General features: G+C 42.4%; 2 protein-coding genes across 4 annotated transcripts; one reads left to right on the forward strand and one right to left on the reverse strand.

The window, feature by feature from the left end:
* Positions 1–12,866, forward strand: LOC5503203 (F-box/WD repeat-containing protein pof1). 2 transcript variants are annotated; one of them, XM_001624248.3, is made up of 20 exons: positions 1–342; positions 1,427–1,492; positions 1,956–2,087; positions 3,102–3,235; positions 4,206–4,454; positions 4,678–4,756; positions 5,343–5,436; positions 5,896–5,978; positions 6,218–6,316; positions 6,740–6,812; positions 7,326–7,443; positions 7,781–7,843; positions 8,259–8,310; positions 8,976–9,047; positions 9,191–9,222; positions 9,684–9,765; positions 10,038–10,160; positions 10,289–10,479; positions 11,030–11,137; positions 12,039–12,866. In XM_001624248.3, exons 1-20 carry the CDS (start codon positions 250–252, stop codon positions 12,160–12,162), a joined length of 2,067 nt encoding a protein of 688 aa, XP_001624298.2. In that variant the 5' UTR covers positions 1–249; the 3' UTR covers positions 12,163–12,866. The 2 variants fall into 2 exon arrangements, with proteins under 2 accessions (XP_001624298.2, XP_032227402.2); XM_032371511.2 differs by lacking the exon at positions 4,206–4,454.
* Positions 12,852–22,417, reverse strand: LOC116610737. 2 transcript variants are annotated; one of them, XM_048722850.1, is made up of 6 exons: positions 22,276–22,417; positions 20,946–21,143; positions 16,680–16,906; positions 15,236–15,512; positions 14,763–14,816; positions 12,852–13,655 (listed from the first exon to the last, which is right to left on the reverse strand). In XM_048722850.1, the coding sequence occupies exons 1-6, from the start codon at positions 22,334–22,336 to the stop codon at positions 13,309–13,311; spliced, it is 1,164 nt and encodes a 387-aa protein (XP_048578807.1). In that variant the 5' UTR covers positions 22,337–22,417; the 3' UTR covers positions 12,852–13,308. The 2 variants fall into 2 exon arrangements, with proteins under 2 accessions (XP_048578807.1, XP_032227411.2); XM_032371520.2 differs by lacking the exon at positions 22,276–22,417 and adding an exon at positions 21,223–21,650.
* Positions 22,418–22,858: the final 441 nt, after the last annotated feature.

Genomic DNA, 22,858 nt, shown 5'->3' on the forward strand with positions numbered 1-22,858 from the left:
GGGGTCATCTTCTGGCTTGTTGCTAACGGGAAGCCTTTTAACTGTTAAAGACAAAAGACCTAAAATGATTCTCAAAAGAACCTGAAAATTGAACATTATCTCGTCGTTAACCTTCGTGATAATGGATTGATGGCTTTCTCTGTTCTTTGATGATGTATATTTTGTGGGATTGGAATCGTATTCGCTCCGCACGACATACAATCATGAGTTTGTTTACACTCACTATCTTCAAAGCAGCCATCAACTAAAATGATTACTCTAAGTCGTAAAGTCAGTAACATAGAATTTGACCAGCAAGTTGACTATATGTGCAAATGGCTCGAAGCTTGGGATGAGATTGAGGTAAGTGTAATATCTAAATTGATAAATATAAACACGGTAAACAAATCTAGTGATGGTCGCGACTAAGTAAATACCAGCATATGTTCGCCTGCTCGTAGTTAGTAATGAATTACTCTAGAATTGAAAATACGGTCTACCTGTACATCCAGTCTATAAAATCAGCATTTATACGAATAAACGGTATGAGGTTTCGGATTTCAGTTAACTTTCTATTCGAGATTCTAACGCGAAAAGCTCGCACTGAGAATTATTGTATAATAGAGTTAGTTTGTTAATTAGATCAAAACATCCATAATCGAGAGCCAGAATTGAATTTTGTGATCAGAAGAATGGTTAATAAAGACGGAAACTGGGTAGATTCAGCACTGGGATTGGTTTTCGCTGGAATATTTGTGTTGTACTTTTGTAAGATATCTTGTCTCTGACGAGTCGGCTAACTTTTGTGTTTATTAACTATTCCATGCCTCAAACATAATGCTAATTAAGCTATTCAATTTCAAATGTTTGCAGAGCGAATTTAAATTAACCATGGTTTTGGCGCTTGTTTATATTTAAATCTGCTACATCCAGCCGGTGTTTCTATGTCATTTTCACACTCGTGCAAAAATACATTGTGTCTGATTATTTATTTTTATTATATTTGTATCGCGAATCTCAACACAGTGGATACTCGAACTCTCGTCTAACATGGCCCAACTATTTCTCTAAGATACTTTTGGTTCATTTCTACTAGAGATTATCTCCCAGTTTACTTCGTCTTGATGGAGCGTGTTCGGTAGTAAGCATGTAAAAATTAATATAATGGACAAAAAAATACAGATTGTACGCGCTTTGGGCATTTCATTTTAGCCAATACAATGACATTGATTAAGTCCACTCTACTCTTCCCTACAGTTTATGGCTTATTGTTCGAGATCCTCTAACTCCCCCCCCCCCTCATAATTCTAGAATTCTGTTGCACGTTTCCAGTGTAGTAAGAATATTAATGAAGTCCCCCAAAACTCTAAGATTCTGTTGTATATTTTCAGCGTAGTAATAATTGATGAAGTCCCCCCATCTCTAGAATTCTGTTGTACATTTTCAGCGTAGTAATATTGTGGAGGTTTTACTGTCGCGGTGTGAGCTGGAACAGATCAGCTTTCTATGGACGGTAAGTGCCAAATGCGAGCAAATGACAGACCATTAATAGTGTGAGCGCATTTAGTTCTTCGTAATTCACCATTTCAGCTACAAATAGGGTGATTAACTTCCCAAATTTATCCATCATTTATTCCTCCACGTCCTACTTGACGGCGCTTGCAAAATGTTAACCGTTACTTAAAGCCGCATTGTCACCAGTTTACTTCCGGAAGTCCGACGGAAACCGCAACCGTTAAAAGACAAAAGAATCTATTAAAATCCGAGATATTAAACAGGCCATCCGCTCTAAAATTTCAATCACATCCTCAAAGAAACTAATAAACACACTGCTTTCAATATTTTAAAATATTTTTCGCCTTTTTTCGTTACAAATCATCAGAGATTGTTACGTAACCGACCGGAAGTAAACTGGTGACAATGCGGCTTTAATGAAATAGACAAAAATCACATTCGTTTTTATTCTGACTGCATAGGTTGTTGAGCCACTGCTTCACAGGGATTTCATGTACAGTTCCTTAAATGCATTTCCGCGCAGTTCCTTCAGTCCTGTGTCCACTCCAGTTTGTAGAGAAGTGCACAAGAAGCTTGGAAAGCCAAGATATAGAGTAAGACTGTTGCTCCTATTTGCTGTATTATATGTCATAACATGCCATACATTTCAGGCGCGCGCATACCCAGAATTGGCTAGGGAGGGGAGGGGTGGGGGGAGGGGGGATGGCGCAGTCATTGGTATCATATGGAAAAAGGATAGTGGGCCACCTGAGGTGAGAGGCCCCATACGCTGACGCGCTAACAGAATGGGCCACCTGTGGTGAGAGGCCCCATACGCTGACGCGCTAACAGAATGGGCCACCTGTGGTGAGAGGCCCCATACGCTGACGCGCTAACAGAATGGGCCACCTGTGGTGAGAGGCCCAATACGCTGACGCGCTAACAGAATAGGCCACCTGTGGTGAGAGGCCCCATACGCTGACGCGCTAACACATGAGCCACCTGTGGTGAGAGGCCCCATACGCTGACGCGCTAACACACTGGGTCACCTGTGGTGAAAGGCCGAATACGCTGACGCGCTAACACACTGGGCCACCTGTGGTGAAAGGCCTAATACGCTGACGCGCTAACACACTGGGCCACCTGTGGTGAAAGGCCTAGCTGACGCGCTAACACACTGGGCCACCTGTGGTGAAAGGCCTAATACGCTGACGAGCTAACACACTGGGCCAGCTGTGGTGAAAGGCCGAATACGCTGACGCGCTAACACACTGGGCCACCTGTGGTGAAAGGCCGAAAATACGCTGACGCGCTAACACGCTGGGCCACCTGTGGTGAAAGGCCTAATACGCTGACGCACTAACACACTGGGCCACCTGTGGTGAATGAAATGCCGAATACGCTGACGCACTAACACACTGGGCCTACTGTCGTTTTCCATATTACATGTCTATATGATTCCTTATAACTTTCTGTCTTACAGTCCTGCACGCTATGATTTTGAATTACAGGCCGTTTATAGCCAGATAGCTTTGGTTCTGTGTCAGAACCAAAAAAGTGGATCATTTCTATTCAAGGAATCTTCTACTGTGATGGCTGGTGTAACTGTGATTGTGTTTGATTGCCAGGCATGGAAGCTTCATCGCCTGGAGAGTGCTGTGTTGCATGACGAGGGTGAAGTGCACGAGTGGTCGTCACACACTGTCCTTCCGATTGTCAAGAGTCCATCCCCGACACGACTCATAGAAAACACTCCATCTCAGTAAGTATACGAACCGACACGACTAAGAAAGAACACTTAATCGCCGTATGTATGCAAACCGACAAGACTAAGAAAGAACAGGCTGTGCTCATCAAACTTACAGACAATATTCACCAGCATGCAAACAATCGTCACGCCCTATTTTGGGTGTGGTCGGATCAATTATGACGTCACAATGACGTCATAAATACGATGTCTAGATATTCTTTCAAATTCTTTCAAATAATCTTTCAAATTTTTTCAAATCAGGTTAAAATCATTTTACATCATTAAAGTATGTCAAAATCAACCTTTTAACAGCTTTACAATGCAAAAAGGTCATAAAGACGTTTATAATAATTTTTTTATGGAAGAATTTCCGCCATCTTGGGTCCGCCATCTTGGATCCGCCATCTTGGATTCTTATGATTTTTTGCAAAAGAAACAAAATCTGTAATTATTACAAAAAAGCGTATTTGCATACATACTGCTCATAGTAATGATAAATGCATTTGATAGCTTTGATAGAGCAAAATTTACCAGCCCCTCCCCAATTTAAATCTGAGAAACAGGACCAAAATATAAAACAATCACTACTTTTTAGTTTTTGGGAAACCTATGTGTGAAAAAACGGTTGCCTTGGTAACATGGAGCGTCAAAACATCCATCAAACGGCATCAAAACGTCCGCAGATAGATTTTAGGTGAAGCCACCAAGTTTAAGCCTCTATGATTCAGAAGTTATAGCAATTTTCCCTTAAAGAGCCCCCCCCCCCCCCCAGTCTGATTTACGGTTGATTGGAAATACCTTAGGTTACTCGACTGAATTAGCCGATGGAAGCCGATGTTTTGTGTGAATCGGCATTGAGTGGGAGCATATAAATGCGGCGCGTGATTCGCCTTCTTTAAGTATACATACCGATACGACTAAGAAAGAACACTCGTTTGAAGTCACTAGACGTGAAAACACAGATCTGCTAACTGATCAACAGAACAAACGACAAGTCCCTGCAATTCAAGGGTTCTTGGAAATGCAAATCTTCGTACTTTGGCGTCCGTTTGCCCGGAATCTCCCCACTTAGCAGAAGCCCAAAGCACTACACTAGGACCCCCTGCCCTAGGAGTGCTCCCCCCGTATTCAGCAAGACGTCTACAAGTTACGTCATTAGACGTCACATGCAAAATGAGTACAAGAAGGCCTTAGAGGATGGTGACGTCACCACTGATGATGCCCGAACATGGTAATCACTAACGCTACTTTATTCTCTTCGGAGGACATATACAAGGGGTTGCAGACTGTGGTGAAAAGTGGGGAGGGGGACTGGGGCAGGACTAGTTCCTTGGCCAGCCAACTTTTTTTCGATTTCCATATGGCCGCTTTTTTCCTGCAAAGAAAAATGTGAAGCCTTTGAACTGTAGAAGAAAATCGCTTAATTTTTGTTTTTTTGATTTTTTTTTTATCAGGAAAAGAATTTACAAATCCAAGTCTTGTCCAAGTATGTCCACTCAAGTGGGAAGACCCTACAGTAAAAACCGAAAACAGGTAATATGCACTTACTGAGTAATATGCTTAAATGTTTTACGGGAGGGGGTAAGGTGTCCTTACTGTCCCCCTCAGGGTATTTAATGAACACTCCATTTCTCCGCGGGCACGATGAAATCCTGGCCTGTTCGCCGCCGTACACCCCTCGTATTGGGGCCCCAACAACAACTGCAACACCTATTTTAAAAAAAGGGTGGACCCGAGCATATCAATAAAATTGAGCCAAAAATTGTCGTTTTTGCCAAAGCGGTCACTTCCATATAAGAAAACTAATATATTCCTTATTTGGAAAAACTGCATGATTCTTGTCATTTTTAAGGTTGCCGTACCGCAGGTGCTTCATAAACTTCATGACTTGTACAGCTTTTTTAAACCCGGATTTGTATTTTTTTTACTCTTATTTGCTCGTTTACTTGACTTTTACCCATGAAGCACTGCGGGTTACGATACACAGATTCTCCGAGTGCAACCTTATTTGAAATAGGTGTAAAGCCTCATGTCATACAATCGCCAAAGCCCAAGCCCAAGCACATGGCAAATGTCAATCAAACTGAACATGCATGACAGCTTTCCTTGTCGCTTTCAGTTCCCCTTTTCCCGATCTAGACAAGCTCCGCCTTTAGCCTGGCTTCCGGAAAATGCGCAATGCGTAGTGCAGTGGTTTGAAGAGAAGTGGGACGGTAAGTGGATAGAGTGCTTACGGTGATATATGTTATAAGGTGTAATGTAAGATGATAGACTAGGAGATGGTAGATTGAGTGAGATGATAGGTTAGGTATGTTTTGTATGTGATAGACTAGGAGATGGTAGATTGAGTGAGATGATAGGTTAGGTATGTTTTGTATGTGATAGACTAGGAGATGGTAGATTGAGTGAGATGATAGGTTAGGTATGTTTTGTATGTGATAGTAGAGTGGTAGCTTAGTTAGGGTTATAGGGGTGGGGTTAAGTGTCAGGTTGGGTGTGATTGTAGGTTGCGTGGAATGTTTTTGGGGTAGGTGGTAAGATAGTTACGGCTATAGTCGTAGGGTTAAAGTGTCAGGTTGGGTATGATTGTAGGTGTGTTGGGCTGTTATTGTGGTAGGATGGTATGTGTGTGTGCTTGCTTACCTACTGAGGTTTCGTTTTAACCCTTTCAGGTTCTCAGCGAAATCATTTCCTTCAGCTATTTCTTCGGATTCTAGAACCTGCCGAGCTCTATTTGTTATCTGGTCTCCTTGCTGTAAGTTTTTTTTCTATCAAAATGATTGTCATTTTTAATACTTTTGCTAATAATATATTATGTTTGTAATTCAAACTCAATTTTTTATTCCTTAACTACACGACTTGTTTATAAATTCAATATATTCGATGCATGTACTTCCTTTTTTCTGCAAATGGAGACAGGGTGGGTAATCTTTAGTACGTTTGAGAATAGCGTGTATTGCGCATGGGTAATGGTGCATTATCAATTGATTGTAGGTTCGTCAATTTCGTGACTTCATCTCACTGTTACCAGATGAGCTATCTCTAAAAGTGCTCTCGTATCTCCGCCCAAATGAGTTACTTGTTGCAGCCCAGGTTTGTAAAGCACACACTCTTCCTTTACAAATAACAGCGAGTTTTATGAACAAGATTTTTACCCTCTCACAAATCACTCAATTTTCACCAAAATGTAAAACGATCTCTTTAACGGATCAATCAAGTCTCCAAATACAACGCCAAGTTTATAGATCTTACCTTTAATAACAGCGAGTTTCATGAACAATGTCCAACTTACTTCTTTACAAATAACAACGAGTTTCAACAGCAACGTCGAACTTACTTCTTTACCATTAATTGCCTGTGTTTTCAACACAATATCCAATGCGCACTGCTAGCAAAGTTGTAAAAAGCTGCCTATCTTTTATTTCGCATCTAGGAGCATAGATATTGTTATACTACGATATGTATATATGATGGCGTATATAGATTTGTATCTTATTGCAAGTTATTTTTTGACAGGTTTGCAAATTCTGGCAGGGCATGGCATCTCGCGACGAGTTATGGCAAGCGAAATGTCGCCTGCAGTACGTAGGTAAGTCGGTCCAACAAAAGTGTTTATCGGTTAAACTAGGCGCAGATGAGCAAATCTTCAATCTAATTGCTTTTACCAGCTTAGGGGCGTGTCTAGCGAAAAACGCACGGTGGGGTAGTGATTTACTGAACACGGATCAATTAATTCAATTCGGTACCATTAGCACTGGTAATATTACAATATATCCATCTAGTAACTTTTTTCTATACAAATGCGCATTCAAAATTAACCGTATCTCCTAACTACCAACGAAGGTGTCAACTGGAGTCGAACCCATCTCGTCAAATGAGCAGGGTGGGGTCCGGACCCTTGGACCCACCCTCTTGACACGCGCATGCAGCTCGCTTCATTCTACTTGCTTCTACTTGCTCAACCCAATAAGGCAGAGTATCGGCTAATGATAGAGGGTCATCAACACTACATCAACTATACATATCGTTATTCCTTATGCAGTATAGTCTAAAGGTCATGACAAGTTACTCAGTGACAGAAAATCGATATTTGTATCTGCAGGTGTGCCTCTGTCTGTACCTGACATCTGGAAAGACATTTTCAGGCGCAACATCAATTTGAAGCGCAACTGGGCCGAGGGGCGGTGCAAGGTGATGGAGATTTCTGGGCACACTAAAAGGTACAATGACTGTCAAGTGTACGAATTATGCGCTCTTGGTGGGCGGTAGTTCGGGTAACCCCTCCACGCGTATAACGATATTAAGTAAATGACCTCATTTTGCTGTATTACACTGTACTGTAATTGTATGATATTGTATTATATCGTACACACGACAAAACGACGTAGTACTGGATATACAACACTGCCCATTTAAACTGATTTTGTTTGCGCAATCCAATCATCGATCAGCGAGGACTATGAAGACAACGCCTTATTTGTATTTAGAACTGTGAATTGAAAAGAAAAGAAAAAAAAATGTGAACTTGTTTTAAAGCGTTTCTTCTGTTTTGTTTAGTGTGTTTTCTGTGTGTGAATGCATGAACAAGATCGCTAGTGGAAGCCTGGATAGAACGGTCAAGTAAGTGGTTCAGTGGAACACACAAGGATTTATATGAGGCTTGAAAGGGGAAGAGAGTAATAAAACAACGCAAAAACTTCCTCTTTACTTCATCCATATGTATTAATAGAATGGAAAACCATTCCCCTTGAAATATATTATGAGAATGCGTTTGGTTCACGCTTTTGCAATCTCAATTAGTTAACGAGAGGTGGAAGGTCAAGAAAACCTGCAAACTATTGTAAACTCTCTATTGCTTGAAATGCACCTTCACGATACTTTACCCTGCACGAACCAAGCGTGCAGTACAAGATTACGCCTATGCTGACAACAATCGCTTGATTATGGCGGAGCTTCTACGCGACGCGTACAAAAACCCTCCCCCCATTGCTCTCCTTTAACTCCCCTCCTCTAATTATGCCCATTCGCATGGCAGAGTTTGGGATGCTACGACTGGAAACTTGTTACAGAGCTTGCATGGTCACACGGTAGGTGTCGCTGAGTACATGGTCACACGGTAGGTGTCACTGAGTACATGGTCACACGGTAGGTGTCGCTGAGTGCATGATCACACGGTAGGTGTCGCTGAGTACATGGTCACACGGTGGGTGTCGCTGAGTGCATGGTCACACGGTGGGTGTCGCTGAGTGCATGGTCACACGGTAGGTGTCGCTGAGTGGTCGTTTGTGATAATTTACAATAATCACGGTGATGATAATAGCATTAAAACAATAATAGTAAATATTATGATATATATTAGAATTAATATGTAATGGAAAAATGAGGCCTACTTCGCCGAGTTTGAATAGGCCCCGCCCTGAGTGATTGGTAGGTTAGTGTTTGTTACTTCCGGTTAGTGTCGGTGAAAATCGATACATTCAGTGATCGAATCTCTTAATACGGCGATTGTACTCGGTTGTCGGTTAATGTTGGTGATTCTAATAGGTGAATGTCGGTATTGTAATCGGGTAATATCGGCTAATGTCAGTGATTTGCGGATAAGTAATCGGTTATCGGTGAATGTTGTTGATTGTAATCGGTGAATGTCGGTATTGTAATCGGGTAATATCGGCTAATGTCAGTGATTTGCGGATAAGTATTGGCAAATTTCGATATCAACGTTTTGCTTCACCGTGTTTGTATTTCTCTTCAGAGAGGCATCTGGTGTCTTCGTTTCCTCTCCTCTTCCATTCTCATCAGCGGGTCATACGACAAGAGCATCCGGGTATACAAGAGCTCACATCTGTGCTAAAGCAAATTGTTTTATGTAAAATGCAGTGGCCTTAGCTAGAGTACTGCGCAGTTTTATTTACCTATTTGATAAATAATATTGTTCTTGTCGTTAATTATGGTTACCCTCTTTTCTAGGTGTGGAACCTGAGAACAGGCATCTGCGCAAGGTAATATTGGAGGGATCTCTCCTTTCAGGGCCGTAACAGGGGGTGGGGCACTGGGGGCACATGACATCCGCCCTCTAATATTTTGAAAAATTATAAAGAAAGACAGACATCGTTTATTGGGGTTTTATACAGAATAGTACATGAACCCGGTCCCAGTGAATTTGTAATGAATATCAAATTAAGTTATTTCGTTATTTCTTATGATTTCATAGATGTATCTAGCGATAATGGACCATGAGAAATACCAACGGGGGCGTGGCTGTTCCTCAAATTTTTTTTTAATTTTCTGTATCCCGCTCCCACCCCCTCCCCCCCCCACCCCCACACAATACTACGGTGCCTTATGTACCCTCCATGTCCTTGTGGACATGATTTAGGTCTCAATATTTCATACATTTTCTTTTGTAAGCCGTACCTACACGTTAATGGATGAGATAATGATTGCAGTTTTGTTTGCCTAGGATATTACTGAGCCACGAGGCCCCCATTTGGGCGATAGAGAGAAAGAAAGACATTCTAATAAGTGGCTCCGGTGACAAAACGGTAAATAATAATAATAATAATAATAATAATAATAATAATAATAATAATAATAATAATAATAATAATAATAATAATAATAATAATAATAATAATAATAATAATAATAATAATAATAATAATAATAATAATAATAATAATAAACAGCCATGAGTATCACATGAAAAAAAACAACAAATATTTGTACATCCTTCAAAAAGAAATGGCCTATTTTGACTGCCGTTTGTTTTGAAATATTAATGGCGTCATCTCCATATTTTGAATTCGTTTCGCAGGCTAAACTGTGGAACATTCGTCAGTGCAAGCTACTCTGCACCTTATTTGGGCATACGGGCTCAGTATTCTGCGTCGATCTTGATGACGCAGCCAAACGAGCGTTCACAGGATCCGCGGACAGGGTAAGGGTTAGAGTTTACAGGCTCTGAAAAATATGACCAATAAACATTCACGCCCTTCCTCTATCAAGAAAGGCAGCTTATCTTGTTCCTTAATCACGATTACCAAGCGCGATTTATCTTTGCTGCAGACTGTACGCATCTGGGACGTAGCATCTGGCGCATGCGTTGGTATTGTGTACGCTGGTCTGTCAAACGCGTCCGCTATCACCTCAGTCAGCTACGATCAGGACTACATCGCAGTGGCTGCCGGGAATTTAGTATCTCTTTGGAATCTTGCAAATGGAACTTGCTCGCACGAGTTTAAAGGTCACAAAGCAAGGTGAGTATCGCGTGTTCATGCGAGTTCAAAGGTCACAAGCAAGGTGAGTCTCGCGTGTTAACACGAGTTCAAAGGCCCCAAACAATGTGAGTCTCGCGTGTTTACACAAGTTTAAAGGTCAGAAGCAAGGTGAGTCTCGCGTGTTCACGCGAGTTCGAATGTCACAAGGTGAGTCTCGCGTGTTCACGCGAGTTCAAAGGTAACAAAGTGTGTCTCGGGTGTTCACGCGAGTTCAAGGATCATAAACAAGGTGCGTCTCGCGTGTTCACGCGAGTTTAAATGTCACAAAGCAATGTGAGTCTCGCGTGTTTACGCGAGTTCAAAGGTCACAAAGCAAGGTGATTCTCGCGTGTTCACGCGAGTTCAAAGGTCACAAGCAAGGTGAGTCTCGCGTGTTTACACGAGTTCAAAGGCCACAAACAATGTGAGTCTCTCGTGTTTACACAAGTTCAAAGGCCACAAAGTCTCGCGTGTTCACGTGGGCTCAATGGTGATTATCATCCATTCATTACACAGTTTTAAAATAATAATTTATTGTTGCTTTGAATAGGATCGAGTCCGTGCGACTGCGTTTTATGATGGTCAATGGTAGAAAGGAAAGTGGTGTAATCGTGAGTGCAGGAAAAGACAGCATGATCAAATACTGGGACATCGAAAGGTACTATCTATGTATCCTATATCTATATCTGTATTAGCTATGCGGCTATTAGTACTGTGTGGGCTTCAATTGGTCAGCAACCCAGTGAATATAAGAATATCATATACAAAACTTTAACACGTGAATATAAAATACAATAATTTCTTTAACGACTAAATTCTCGTCAGGAGATTGCTATCCTTTCGTAGAGGGATATGTGGTAGTGAACATGGAGTTGCGTGACCGTGTGTGTAATTCTGTGTGACATAGTAGTAACCCTTGAGTTCTGTGACGTAAGTGAACATGGAGTTGTGTGACGTGCTATTGACCTTTGTTTTTGGTGTTGTGTGACGTGGTATTGACCTTTGTTTTGTGTGACGTGGTAGTGAACATTGTGTTGTGTGACGTGGTTTTAAACCTGTGTGACGAAGTACTAACCTTTGTGTTCTGTGACGTAAGTGAACATGGAGTTGTGTGACGTGCTATTGACCTTTGTTTTTGGTGTCGTGTGACGTGGTATTGACCTTTGTTTTGTGTGACGTGGTAGTGAACATTGTGTTGTGTGACGTGGTTTTAAACCTGTGTGACGAAGTACTAACCTTTGTGTTCTATGACGTAAGTGAACATGGAATTGTTTGACGTGGTATTGACCTTTGTTTTGTGTGACGTGTGACGTGGTATTGACCTTTGTTTTGTGTGACGCAGTAGTGAACATTGTGTTGCGTGACGTGGTTTTTAAACCTGTGTGACGAAGTAGTTGTGTTCTGCGACGTTAGTGAACATGGAGTTGTTTAACGTGGTATTCACCCTTGTGTTGTGTGACTTGGTAATGAACCTTGTGTTGTGTGACTCACTAGCTGTATTGTGTAATGTTGATTGTTTTGGCCCCAATATTGTGTAACGGTTTTGTTTGCTATCCTAGGGGGACATGTATACAGACGTTACGGAGCCATAAAGATGCCGTCAACTGTATCCACTTTGATGACACGAGAATCATAAGCGCATCGTACGACAACCGCATCAGGATATGGGACTTTAACACGTGACCACTCGCAGTTGATTGGCTGTCGTATCTTGATCACGAGGCATGTAAACACGTAACTGATATGTCGTCGCGCTGTGGTTAGGTGGAATTTAACCATTCGAGTGTTGATGGCCGTTCGCTCTCCTGTGTTTTTAGATGCATGCATGTGCGTGGTGCGACGAAATGTTAGGAAAAAACTGTGACGACTTTCGGCGTTGTAACTAGTAGCAGTTTTTTCCTCTTTGCTTTTAAAGATAATGGATAATGGTTGAAAATTAATCATACAGAGCAACATTTTTACTCAAATTCTATAATGCTCCCATCTAGAAAAATCCATCCAGAACATATAGAAGTTATAGAGGACATAATTATTTCGAGGGAGACCATTAGAAATTTGATGTGAAAAGGGGGGGGGGATAATAGAAAAATATAACGAGTCAAAATGTAAGAAAAAATTCGCATGGGGAAAGGAAAAAAAAACATGCAAGCTTAAAATATCCTGCACAAACTCAATCACTAAAGAAAAAATTCCGACACAACCAGACCCCTTCCCGTGACCCCCACTCCCACAAAATCCCCCCCCCAGAGAGGTAAAAATCGTACATATATCACATTAATACCGTTACGTGAAGTAATGATGGATAAGCCAAACAAAGTAAAATATATAGAAGTAAAACTGTTGTTAAAATCAACTATGTGATACAATAAACATTTGTTTGATAAGTACTTTATACATTTCATTATACATTTCTCTTTATTGAGCAATACCAAAGAAAAATAAGGATGTCCATATACCTAAGGGAACCTTGTTATTGCTATGTCTAAAACTAAGCTCGATAATTTTAGTAAGTTATTATTCATGTCGTGATCTTCTGTTATTGTTGGACGTCGCGATGCACTTTATTTTATAAAAAAAAACCTTTTTAACAAGGAATTCCCAGCCTAAGATTTAGCCAAATTCTAAGAACATGCTAAGAAAAGCAAAATATTTTGTCTAGAGTGATGCTTTCTCAAATGTAAACGTTTTTAGAAAAAAAGAGTGTATCTTGGTTTGACCACACTTAATATGGATGCTCACTTTGATAACTATTTACCCCTTTTTTCCCTGCTCTGTTCTCGCATATCTTGAAGTACCAATAAGCTATACCATCTTAAGCTATTACTTTTGTTATATGGTTGTTCTCAGAACGAAATTTAACAAAAATAAAGTCAAGATAAGTTGCAATGGTGCGGTTTCCCTGTGCGAGGCGCGGTTACAAAAGTCACTCTCGCAACATTTCATTGTGCATAGCTCACCAGTGCAACTCCGAGCCTCGCAGAACGACTCCTCTTTACAGTCGCGAATAAAGAAACTCGTGCCTTCGTGTATCCCCGTATGTTCAATGCATTTGAGTGGCGTGACACCTTGACAGATGGTCTTGGTTGCGTGACCGCCGTCGGGAGAACAGTAATCGCGGGGATTTGTCTTGTTAAAAGCCTTGCAGACGTAACAGCGTAGTTCATATTCGCTTGCTCCTAAAACAATAGACAAATTAGAAAAATATAGTGGAAAATATATAGTTAAAATGAGTAGGTATCGCTAGATTCGCAATTCTTACGTTGCGCGGGGGATTGGGTCGAGTTAATAAGCGAACTGCACGATGGGACGAATTTAAGGGATGCAATTCAGCATGGCTTTTATTCAGTTTCACATTAACATGTTTGCAACGCCCTGTTGAATGTTTCTGTGCGCTTATCAACTCGACCCAATCTTTCGCACAACGTAAGAATGGCGAATAGCCAGAAAATATCTCCATTAAACTAGACGACCCCCCTTCCCCTTTGCAGCACCCAATGTTCACTCTAAGGACGCGCATGGTATGAGTAAATTATAAAAACAACACACTGCCTCCCCAAACCAATACCCTAGGCATATATTATACACGTTAAATGTTAGAGGTACGTATATTGACAATAGTTTGGTTACTGCAATTTTTGATATTGTGTGGTTTTCAATCACCTGCTTGATTGGTCGTCGTAGCCATGGACATGTCAACCATTTTGTGATAATCCAATACGCGAGTCCGCATAATGTTGAGAATAGGCCATTCCAGCTATAATTTTGCGCGCGCATTACCATAGAAACTTACCTCAACTACCAGAATGCAGCGCGCCCATTTTTAAGCTTGCACCAAACGAAGCGCGCGCTGCATGCCGGTAGTTGAGGTAGGTTTCCATGGTGAGTGCGCGCGCATGCTTATAGCTGGAATGGCCTATTAGCAGTAGTTCTAGGGGCTTGATAAAGAGGGCTTGTTTGGATAAATCCTACTTAAACCACGAAGATTTTATGTAAATTTGCCGAAATTGTTCTCGATTTTGGAAAGTGTTATTTGTGTTTACTAAGAAAACCCTTTCATGTTGAGTTTCTAGCTACCCCGTTGAGCACGAACCAAGTAATTAAACCCCAATTAAACCGGAGTTCTACGCAAGACAAGGTACGTTTCAGCTAATTTCGAGAGGATTTCGTGTTTATATCAGCAGATTCTTGTTTATATCAACCGAATTTAGCCTAACAAGCTCTTTCTCTCCTGCCCTTGTAGCGATGTATGGGGGGGGGGGGGGGGGCATGTATCTTCACTTTACCTTGCTCGACAAGGCTAGCGTCTAATGCACGTGTCACCCGACCTTGAGTTTGATCTAGAAATAGCACAACACAATTGATTGCAAAGTGTGCAATGATTAAAAAATGACTTTCAAATGCTTATTAAAGCCGCATTGTCACCAGTTTACTTCCGGTCGATTACGTAACAATCTCCGATGATTCTTAACGAAAAACCCAAAACATATTTCAAAATATTGAAAGCAGTGTGTTTATGGGAAGTTTTCTTGAGGATGTGATAGATAATTTAGAGCGGGTGGCCTGTTTAATATCTCGGATTTTAATAGATTCTTTTGTCTTTTAACGGTTGAGGTTTCCGTCGGACCTCCGGAAGTAAACTGGTGATAATTCGGCTTTAAATAAGTCTACTAGATGTTTGATTGACGTGGTTTTTGAGTCACGGGGAGGCTTACGGGATATATGGTCACGTGATGCAAGGATTTTAAGTGAGGCTTACGTGGTGTAGTGATGACGTCTGCGGTGACTGGCGTTGTTGGGCTGGGTAGTTTATCTCGTCGCCGTACATACAGCTCATCGATTATGCCTTTGAGTCGCCGTCGCTTGGAAGGGGATCCAATCTCAATCTTTCGGATCCATGTGAGTGGAAAGGCGGTGAACCGCACCTTTCTCATGGTTGCCTGGGCAACCAGGTCTTGATTGATGTAGATGGCAGCATTTAGGCTTCGTGTGCTGAAGGTGGACATGACATGCGTCCACAAACGCGCTTCTACAACCTAGAAAAGTAAGTACATTATTGTTGGGGAGTGTTGTTAAACGCACAGTGCCTTGCAGGGGTGGGACACTGGGGTCGAGCCAAAACTTGCTCATGGATGACCTGGATTTTGCGATACTGTATATTACGATAACCTCGATTTTGCGATGGAGTTCCTTTCTCCCGGTGGAAATACAGTAAAATTTATAAGAAATTACCTCGTTCTAACAATATTGGATACAACAGAATTCTCGATTTTACGATACAAATCTGTTCTCCCAAGCGTAATTTTGACCTCGATACAACGATATTACTGTTTCTATTTATCAACAAAGAGAGAAAAACTCAAGACACCATACAAGACCGTTACAGTTAATGGATTTTATTTGAAAGATCTTACAAATTACAACCTTACAGAGAGTAACTTCACTTCTTAGACAGAGTACAGTTACAATATTATTATTTTGTGAAAGTTGATAATTAACCCGATCTCGCTACAACGATATTTTCAATAGATTTTCCTCTATATCATAAAATCGAGGACCTCTTTCTAACGATACCTCGATTTTGCGATACATTTTCTTCCCCCGAGGCACATCGTAAAATCCAGGTTCCACTGTATTTACCTTGGCTTTATTTACTCGGTGTGTTCATAGTTGCAAAGAGCGCATGTCAAAAGCAAAAAGGATTGGGCCAAGACCCGACGCATGGCAAAGAAACGGATGAATTACTGTGTTTTGGTGAGAAAAAGTTCGTTTCTATGACTTACCGCCTGTGTTTTTGCGAGAAAGAGTTCGTTTCTATGACTTACCGCCTGTGTTTTTGCGAGAAAGAGTTCGTTTCTATGACTTACCGCCTGTGTTTTGGCGAGAAAGAGTTCGTTTCTATGTCTTACCGCTTGTGTTTTGGCGAGAAAGAGTTCGTTTCCATGACTTACCGCCTGTGTTTTGGCGAGAAAGAGCTTGTTTCTATGTCTTACCGCCTGTGTTTTGGCGAGAAAGAGTTCGTTTCTATGACTTACCGCCTGTGTTTTGGCGAGAAAGAGTTCGTTTCTATGACTTGCCGCTTGTGTTTTGGCGAGAAAGAGTTCGTTTCTATGACTTACCGCCTGTGTTTTGGCGAGAAAGAGTTCGTTTCTATGTCTTACCGCCTGTGTTTTTGCGAGAAAGAGTTCGTTTCTATGTCTTACCGCCTGTGTTTTGGCGAGGAAGAGTTTGTCCTTCTTCACCCAGCACCCCCACTTGACCATGCCCTCGTGCACTTCCAGGGTGAATCGAGTCTTTTCCTCCCCAGTCTCTCTACCTAGTAGCCGTACAAGTGTTTGCTTTCCCGAAACCACATCAAGCTTTATCCATAATGCAACAGTTATGTCATTCACTTTTGGCTGCCTGCTTGGTATTAGTTCTATGTGTCCATCTGGGAACAAAAAGAAAAAAAACATCACAACAGAATATAGCTCCTCGCCCTAACCCTGTACTACACGTCACGTACTACCCGTCTACTAACCCGTCAAGTACTACCCGTGTACTAACCCGTCACGTACTACCCGTGTACTAACCCGTCACGTACTACCCGTGTACTAACCCGTCACGTATTAACCGTGTACTAACCCGTCACGTATTAACCGTGTACTAACCCGTCACGTACTACCAGTGTACTAACTCGTCAAGTACTACCCGTGTACTAACCCGTCACGTACTACCCGTGTACTAACCCGTCACGTACTACCCGTGTACTAACCCGTCACGTATTACCCGTGTACTAACACCTCACGTACTACCCGTGTACTAACCCGTCACGTACTACCCGTGTACTAATCCGTTACGTATTAACCGTGTACTAACCCGTGACGTACTACCCGTGCATTAACACGTCACGTACTACCAGTGTACTAGCCCGTCACGGGTGCAACGCGGATGTCATGGGTGCACGGATGTAACGCTCGCTCACTAACAAATAAAGTGGATGAACTGGAATGCGTCGCGGTACAGAACTCTGCCTGCGTTCTATGCATTACGGAAACTTGGTTTTCCGACCAAATATCAGATGCCTCAGTCGCTATTTCTGGGTATAATTAAATACGGAACGATCGTTCGAGTCACGCCGGTCGAGCTGCGGAGTACGTTCACTCATCTATTCCTTATAAGAGATTGGCCAATCTCGATCTCGTCGGTTCTATCACCGAAACCTTGTGGTTCCAACTCCGCCCGCGGCGTTTACCGAGACCAATTACATCCCTTCTGATCGGAGTTATCTACCACCCTCCACACGCTACCGCCGAGGACAACGAGGACAACTTGAATAATTATGTACAGAACGCCGTCGATGATTATCAGGCCAGCCATCGTGATTGTTTGGTTTGCGTCACCGGGGATTTTAATCCCAACTTTACAAAAAATTCCCAGTGGTGTTCAATCGAGCGTGCGGGCTTTCCCAGATAGTCAAAGTTTTAACAAGTGACACGGGAACTCTTGATTGGTGCTTAACAAACCTACCTAATCAACTGGCGTCCCCCGAACGACTTCCTAAGCTCGGGTCCAGCGACCATTTCTGTGTTTTGACCGCATATAGACTCAACCAGGCCATAAAAAAGTCGGTCACATAGCGCGACACTAGAGACAGCGCGCTGGTTGCTTTTGGTCGTTGGATCACAAGTTTTAGCTGGGACTATCTTTTCACGCTAGAATCTTGCCAGCAGAAGTGGGATTTCATCTATAAAACACTATCTGTCGCTATGAACACATTCCTTCCTTCTAAGGTGTGTCGTATCCATGGAAACGACAAGCCGTGGCTGTCCTCTGCCATCAAAGCTATGATTTCTAAGAGACAGAAATGCTTGGCGCTGTTCGGAAAAGATTCTCAGCAGTTTCGTTACTGGCGTAACCAAGTCCAAGTGCATATTAAGGACTGCAAACAAAGATTCTACAACGCCAAGGTCGCAACACTTAAACAGTCCAACCCTGGAAGGTGGGGGAGGGAGGTCAAGTCACTGTCAGGGATGTCTCGAAATGACAATCAATGGTTCAACCAGTTAATTGACGGAACTAACATTGTCACCATTCAACAGTTATGTGAAAATATTAACACCTTTTTCACAGGGCTTGCGTCTGAGTTCGCCACCTTGTCTACTAACGACGTCGACGTGATATCTGTCACTGAGATTCCCGACGATCTATTTGTTACCCCGCGGGAAGCTACTGCAGCACTACGTTCCATCAAGCTAAGGAAGGCTCTCGGCCCGGACGGGATCCCCAACAAGGTGTGGTCCCTATTTGCTTTCGAACTTGCACCTGTTGTCGCCGAGTTGTATAACTCTTTCCTCCGTCAAGGTCGCTTACCCTGGCTCTTGAAATGCGCAGCTGTCAACCCTATTCCTAAAGAGCGTCCTGCCTCAGTCATCGAAAACCATATTCTCCCAATCTCCTTGACCTGTCAAATAGCTAAAGTATTGGAACGGTTTACCGTTCCGCGCATCCTTCCGCGCATCCTAGTTAAACTAGATCCCAAGCAGTTTGCGGTCGGAGGAAAGTCCACATCACAAGCCGTCTGTTACATTTTACACCTTTTTCTTGACGTCCTTGACAAAGGAGACTGTGCGGCAAGATTGTCTTTTGCCGATTTTCGCAAAGGGTTCGACTTAATTGACCATCACATCCTCTTGCGTAAATTAGGCGAATTCGATATCCACCAGTCTTTGCTTAGATGGGTGGCGGAATTCCTTCAAGGAAGATCTCAGTTCGTGGAAATCGAGTCAGCGGCTTCATCAACACTTGCGCTAAATGGAGGAATACCACAGGGTACCCGGCTCGGCCCAATCCTCTTTGCCGTGATTTTGAACGATCTCGTCACCTCCTGGGCACCTAGGGTAAAGTACGTGGATGATCTGACTGTCGTCGAGATTGTACCAAGAAACTCTCCTTCTGTATTAGATTATATTGTAAACGATATACATCAGTTTGCTATAAAAAAACAACATGTGTCTAAATCCGTCCAAATGTAAGATCATGGACATTGATTTTTTGCAATACCGTGCTTGTACGTGGCGCCCAATCTATGTCGGAGGTACCACGCTAGAATGTGTCAAGTCGTTCAAATTTCTCGGTATCCACATCTCTAGAGGCCTCACATGGGATGTCCACTGTGACCACGTTTGCAAAATGTCAAATCGTAGGCTTTATGCCCTGCGCTTAATTAAAAAGTGCGGCGTTAAAGAACTGGACTTAGTCACTGTTTATTGCTCTCTAATACGATCAGTCATAGAGTACGGTGCCGCGGTGTACTCTGGCCTGCCTGCGTTTCTTTCAGATGGTCTAGAGCGTATCCAGAAACGAGCGCTTAGAATAATCTTTTAATCCAATAGTTACAATGATGCCCTGGAGAAAGCCGGTCTTGTCTCGCTTAAAAATAGCCGATTTATGCTTTGTCAACAATTCATGAGTTCCCTGTGTAAGGAAAACCCTTTACATTGCCTAGCCACTAGTAGGTCGGTCAAAGGAGTCAACAAGTACAATCTAAGAAGATCTGCTCCCACGAAACCGAAAATATGCAACCCTAATCGCTTGTCAAATTTTGTTACTGTTAAGTATCTTGATAATGTAATGTCGTAATGTTGTTATCGCTTAGCTTGTGTGTGCTAATTACCTGTAATTCAGTTTCTAACTGCGAGGGGTATTTAATATCACGTACTAACCGTGTACTAACCCGTCACGTACTACCCGTGTACTAGCCCATCACGTACTAACCGTGTACTAGCCCGTCACGTACTTACCGTGTACTAGCACGTCACGTACTACCCGTGTACTAGCCCATCACGTACTAACCGTGTACTAGCCCGTCACGTATAAATCGTGTACTATCCCGTCACGTACTACCCGTGTACTAACCCGTCACGTACTACCGTGTACTAGCCCGTCACGTACTTACCGTGTACTAACCCGTCACGTACTACCCGTGTACTAGCCAGACACGTACTAACCGTGTTCTAACCCGTCACTTACTACCCGTGTACTAGCTCGTCAAGTACTACCCGTGTACTAGCCCGTCACGTACTACCCGTGTAATAACCCGTCACGTACTAACCGTGTTCTAACCCGTCACTTACTACCCGTGTACTAGCCCGTCAAGTACTACCCGTGTACTAGCCCGTCACGTACTACCCGTGTAATAACCCGTAACGTACTACCCGTGTACTAGCCCGTCACGTACTACCCGTGTACTAACCCGTCACGTATTATCCGTGTACTAACCCGTCACGTACTACCCGTGTACTAAACTGTCACGTACTACCCGTGTACTAAACCGTCACCTACTGCCCGTGTACTAACCCGTCAACGTACTACCCGTGTACTAAACCGTCACGTACTACCCGTGTACTAAACCGTCACGTACTACCCGTGTACTAACCCGTCACGTACTACCCGTGTACTAACCCGTCACGTACTACTCCTGTACTAACCCGTCAAGTTGGCTCCTCTAGCACATCTCCCCGCGTCGCTTGCCTTTACATTGATAAACCTCTGACTCTTGAACTTGCGTGTCTTGGTCTTGTTAAAGGTGTCCTCCTCAAAGTCCATGTAGAGCAGCAGAGACCGCTTGTTCAAGGAGTGCACTCCCTTGTGGTCGCAAGGACTCTGCACTTTATTTCCTGGCGCCACTATAAGAAGAAAGACTCGATTCTATTTTTCCTGGAACAATTTTTTATGAGTAACATGAATAACGATTGATGTACTAACCCATCCCTCGAAAAAAACGAGTGTAACATCCACTTTTTGTAGTTGTAATGCAGTTTTTGGTTGCGTCGTAAGTTGCTTGAGAAGTAGAATCGGTATTTCCTTGTGACCTTAACCTGCATTTTTTCTTATTCGTCATCGTTGCATTGCAATTAGAGCAATTATTGGGGAGACATTAAAACTATTTGGAAACTTCCTCCCCCACAGGCGTCTCTAAACGTTAGAAAACTGAGAGTGAATTTAAAATGCTAGTGGTTTTGCTGTGGTGGAGAAGTGTGGGGGAAGGACAACGCCAAATGCGGGAAAAAAAGAAAGACATGGATAGTGACTTCGTCACTTGTGCGCAGCCCCTTGCGCTCGCGCTCGGCGCAAACGCAACAGGAGCCCCGATGGCCTGTTTTTCTTTTCTGTGGCTTTCTGGTCAAAAGCGACGCCTGCAACCTTACCAATGTCTTATATGTTGCTTGGCTAACGATGCGTTATGCGCTGCGTGGGAAGCCCGCTAAAAAGCCATGCATTGTTTCAGTCGCATCCATTTCATTTTAATTTAAGTGCTGGCGTGAATGATTACTATTTGATGAGCTGGTAAGTGTCCTCTCGTGAAAGTGCTCTGCCGCTCGTGTGAAAATGACTTCTAACGCCACCCATTAATATTTCAAACACTTCAAAACACATTTATTGTATTTATGTTTTCTAGGCTTCAAAATGTGAAGCTACACATTTGAAATAAGCGAAACGGTAAAGAAATTATTTCTGGAACTCGTGGATTTTTCCTTATTTTAGTTTTATCAAAGAGCTTAAAATGAAATTCGTTTAAAACAAAACAATTAAGAACGTTACTCCCTTGGAATTATTTAAATGACCCACAAAATCAGATATTTCAGAAACAAAGATTGAAAGATAGCGAGGGTAAAAGTGGCAATCTTTTGAAACAGCTTGAGTATCTTAACAGGCCAATGTCACAGGTTTACGAATCACCGGAAACCCCAATACTTTTACGAAAGTGAAAGAAGTGGTAGGCGAGACTTTAAAGAGAAAAACGAGAGATCTACTGACCTTGTTTCGAAGCATCTGGCAGGATTACGGCCAGGAGAAGAATGCCCTTTAACACGCTCATTTCTCTCGGCGTGTGAGGCTCGTATGATATTTGTTTGATTTTGAAAGTATCCTTTACGCATAACGAATAGCTGCATGTAATATTTATAGGTGTGAATTATGTTTCTCAGCGGGTATTCACAAAAAAAAGCTATTAAATGCAAAGAAATAATGTCAATGTGTTGACGAATAATAATAACATTCTAAAAGTGTAAAAGCATTGGGTATAAACTATGTGATGCCCGTGTTTGGATTTTTGTTTGGTGTATCGAGTCAAAGCGGGGGTAATTTTGATTGAACTTGCCGCCATCGCGAAAATAACTACGTTCCGCATAATTATCATAGAAATCCTGCTCTAAGAAACTAGAGGATTGTGGGGTAAACTAAGAGACTAAGAGATTATGGTAAACTTAGGGTACTAAGCTCTGGGAGGGTTCTTCAGTGAAAAAGTGATAGGGATGCTTGTCGGGTAATTCGAAAAATACCCCTAAAAATACCTGCACGGCCAAAAATTATTACCCTAAAAATACCCCAGAAGCCCTAA

This window comes from Nematostella vectensis, chromosome 15 (assembly GCF_932526225.1).
Source record: "Nematostella vectensis chromosome 15, jaNemVect1.1, whole genome shotgun sequence".
NCBI lineage: Eukaryota > Metazoa > Cnidaria > Anthozoa > Actiniaria > Edwardsiidae > Nematostella > Nematostella vectensis.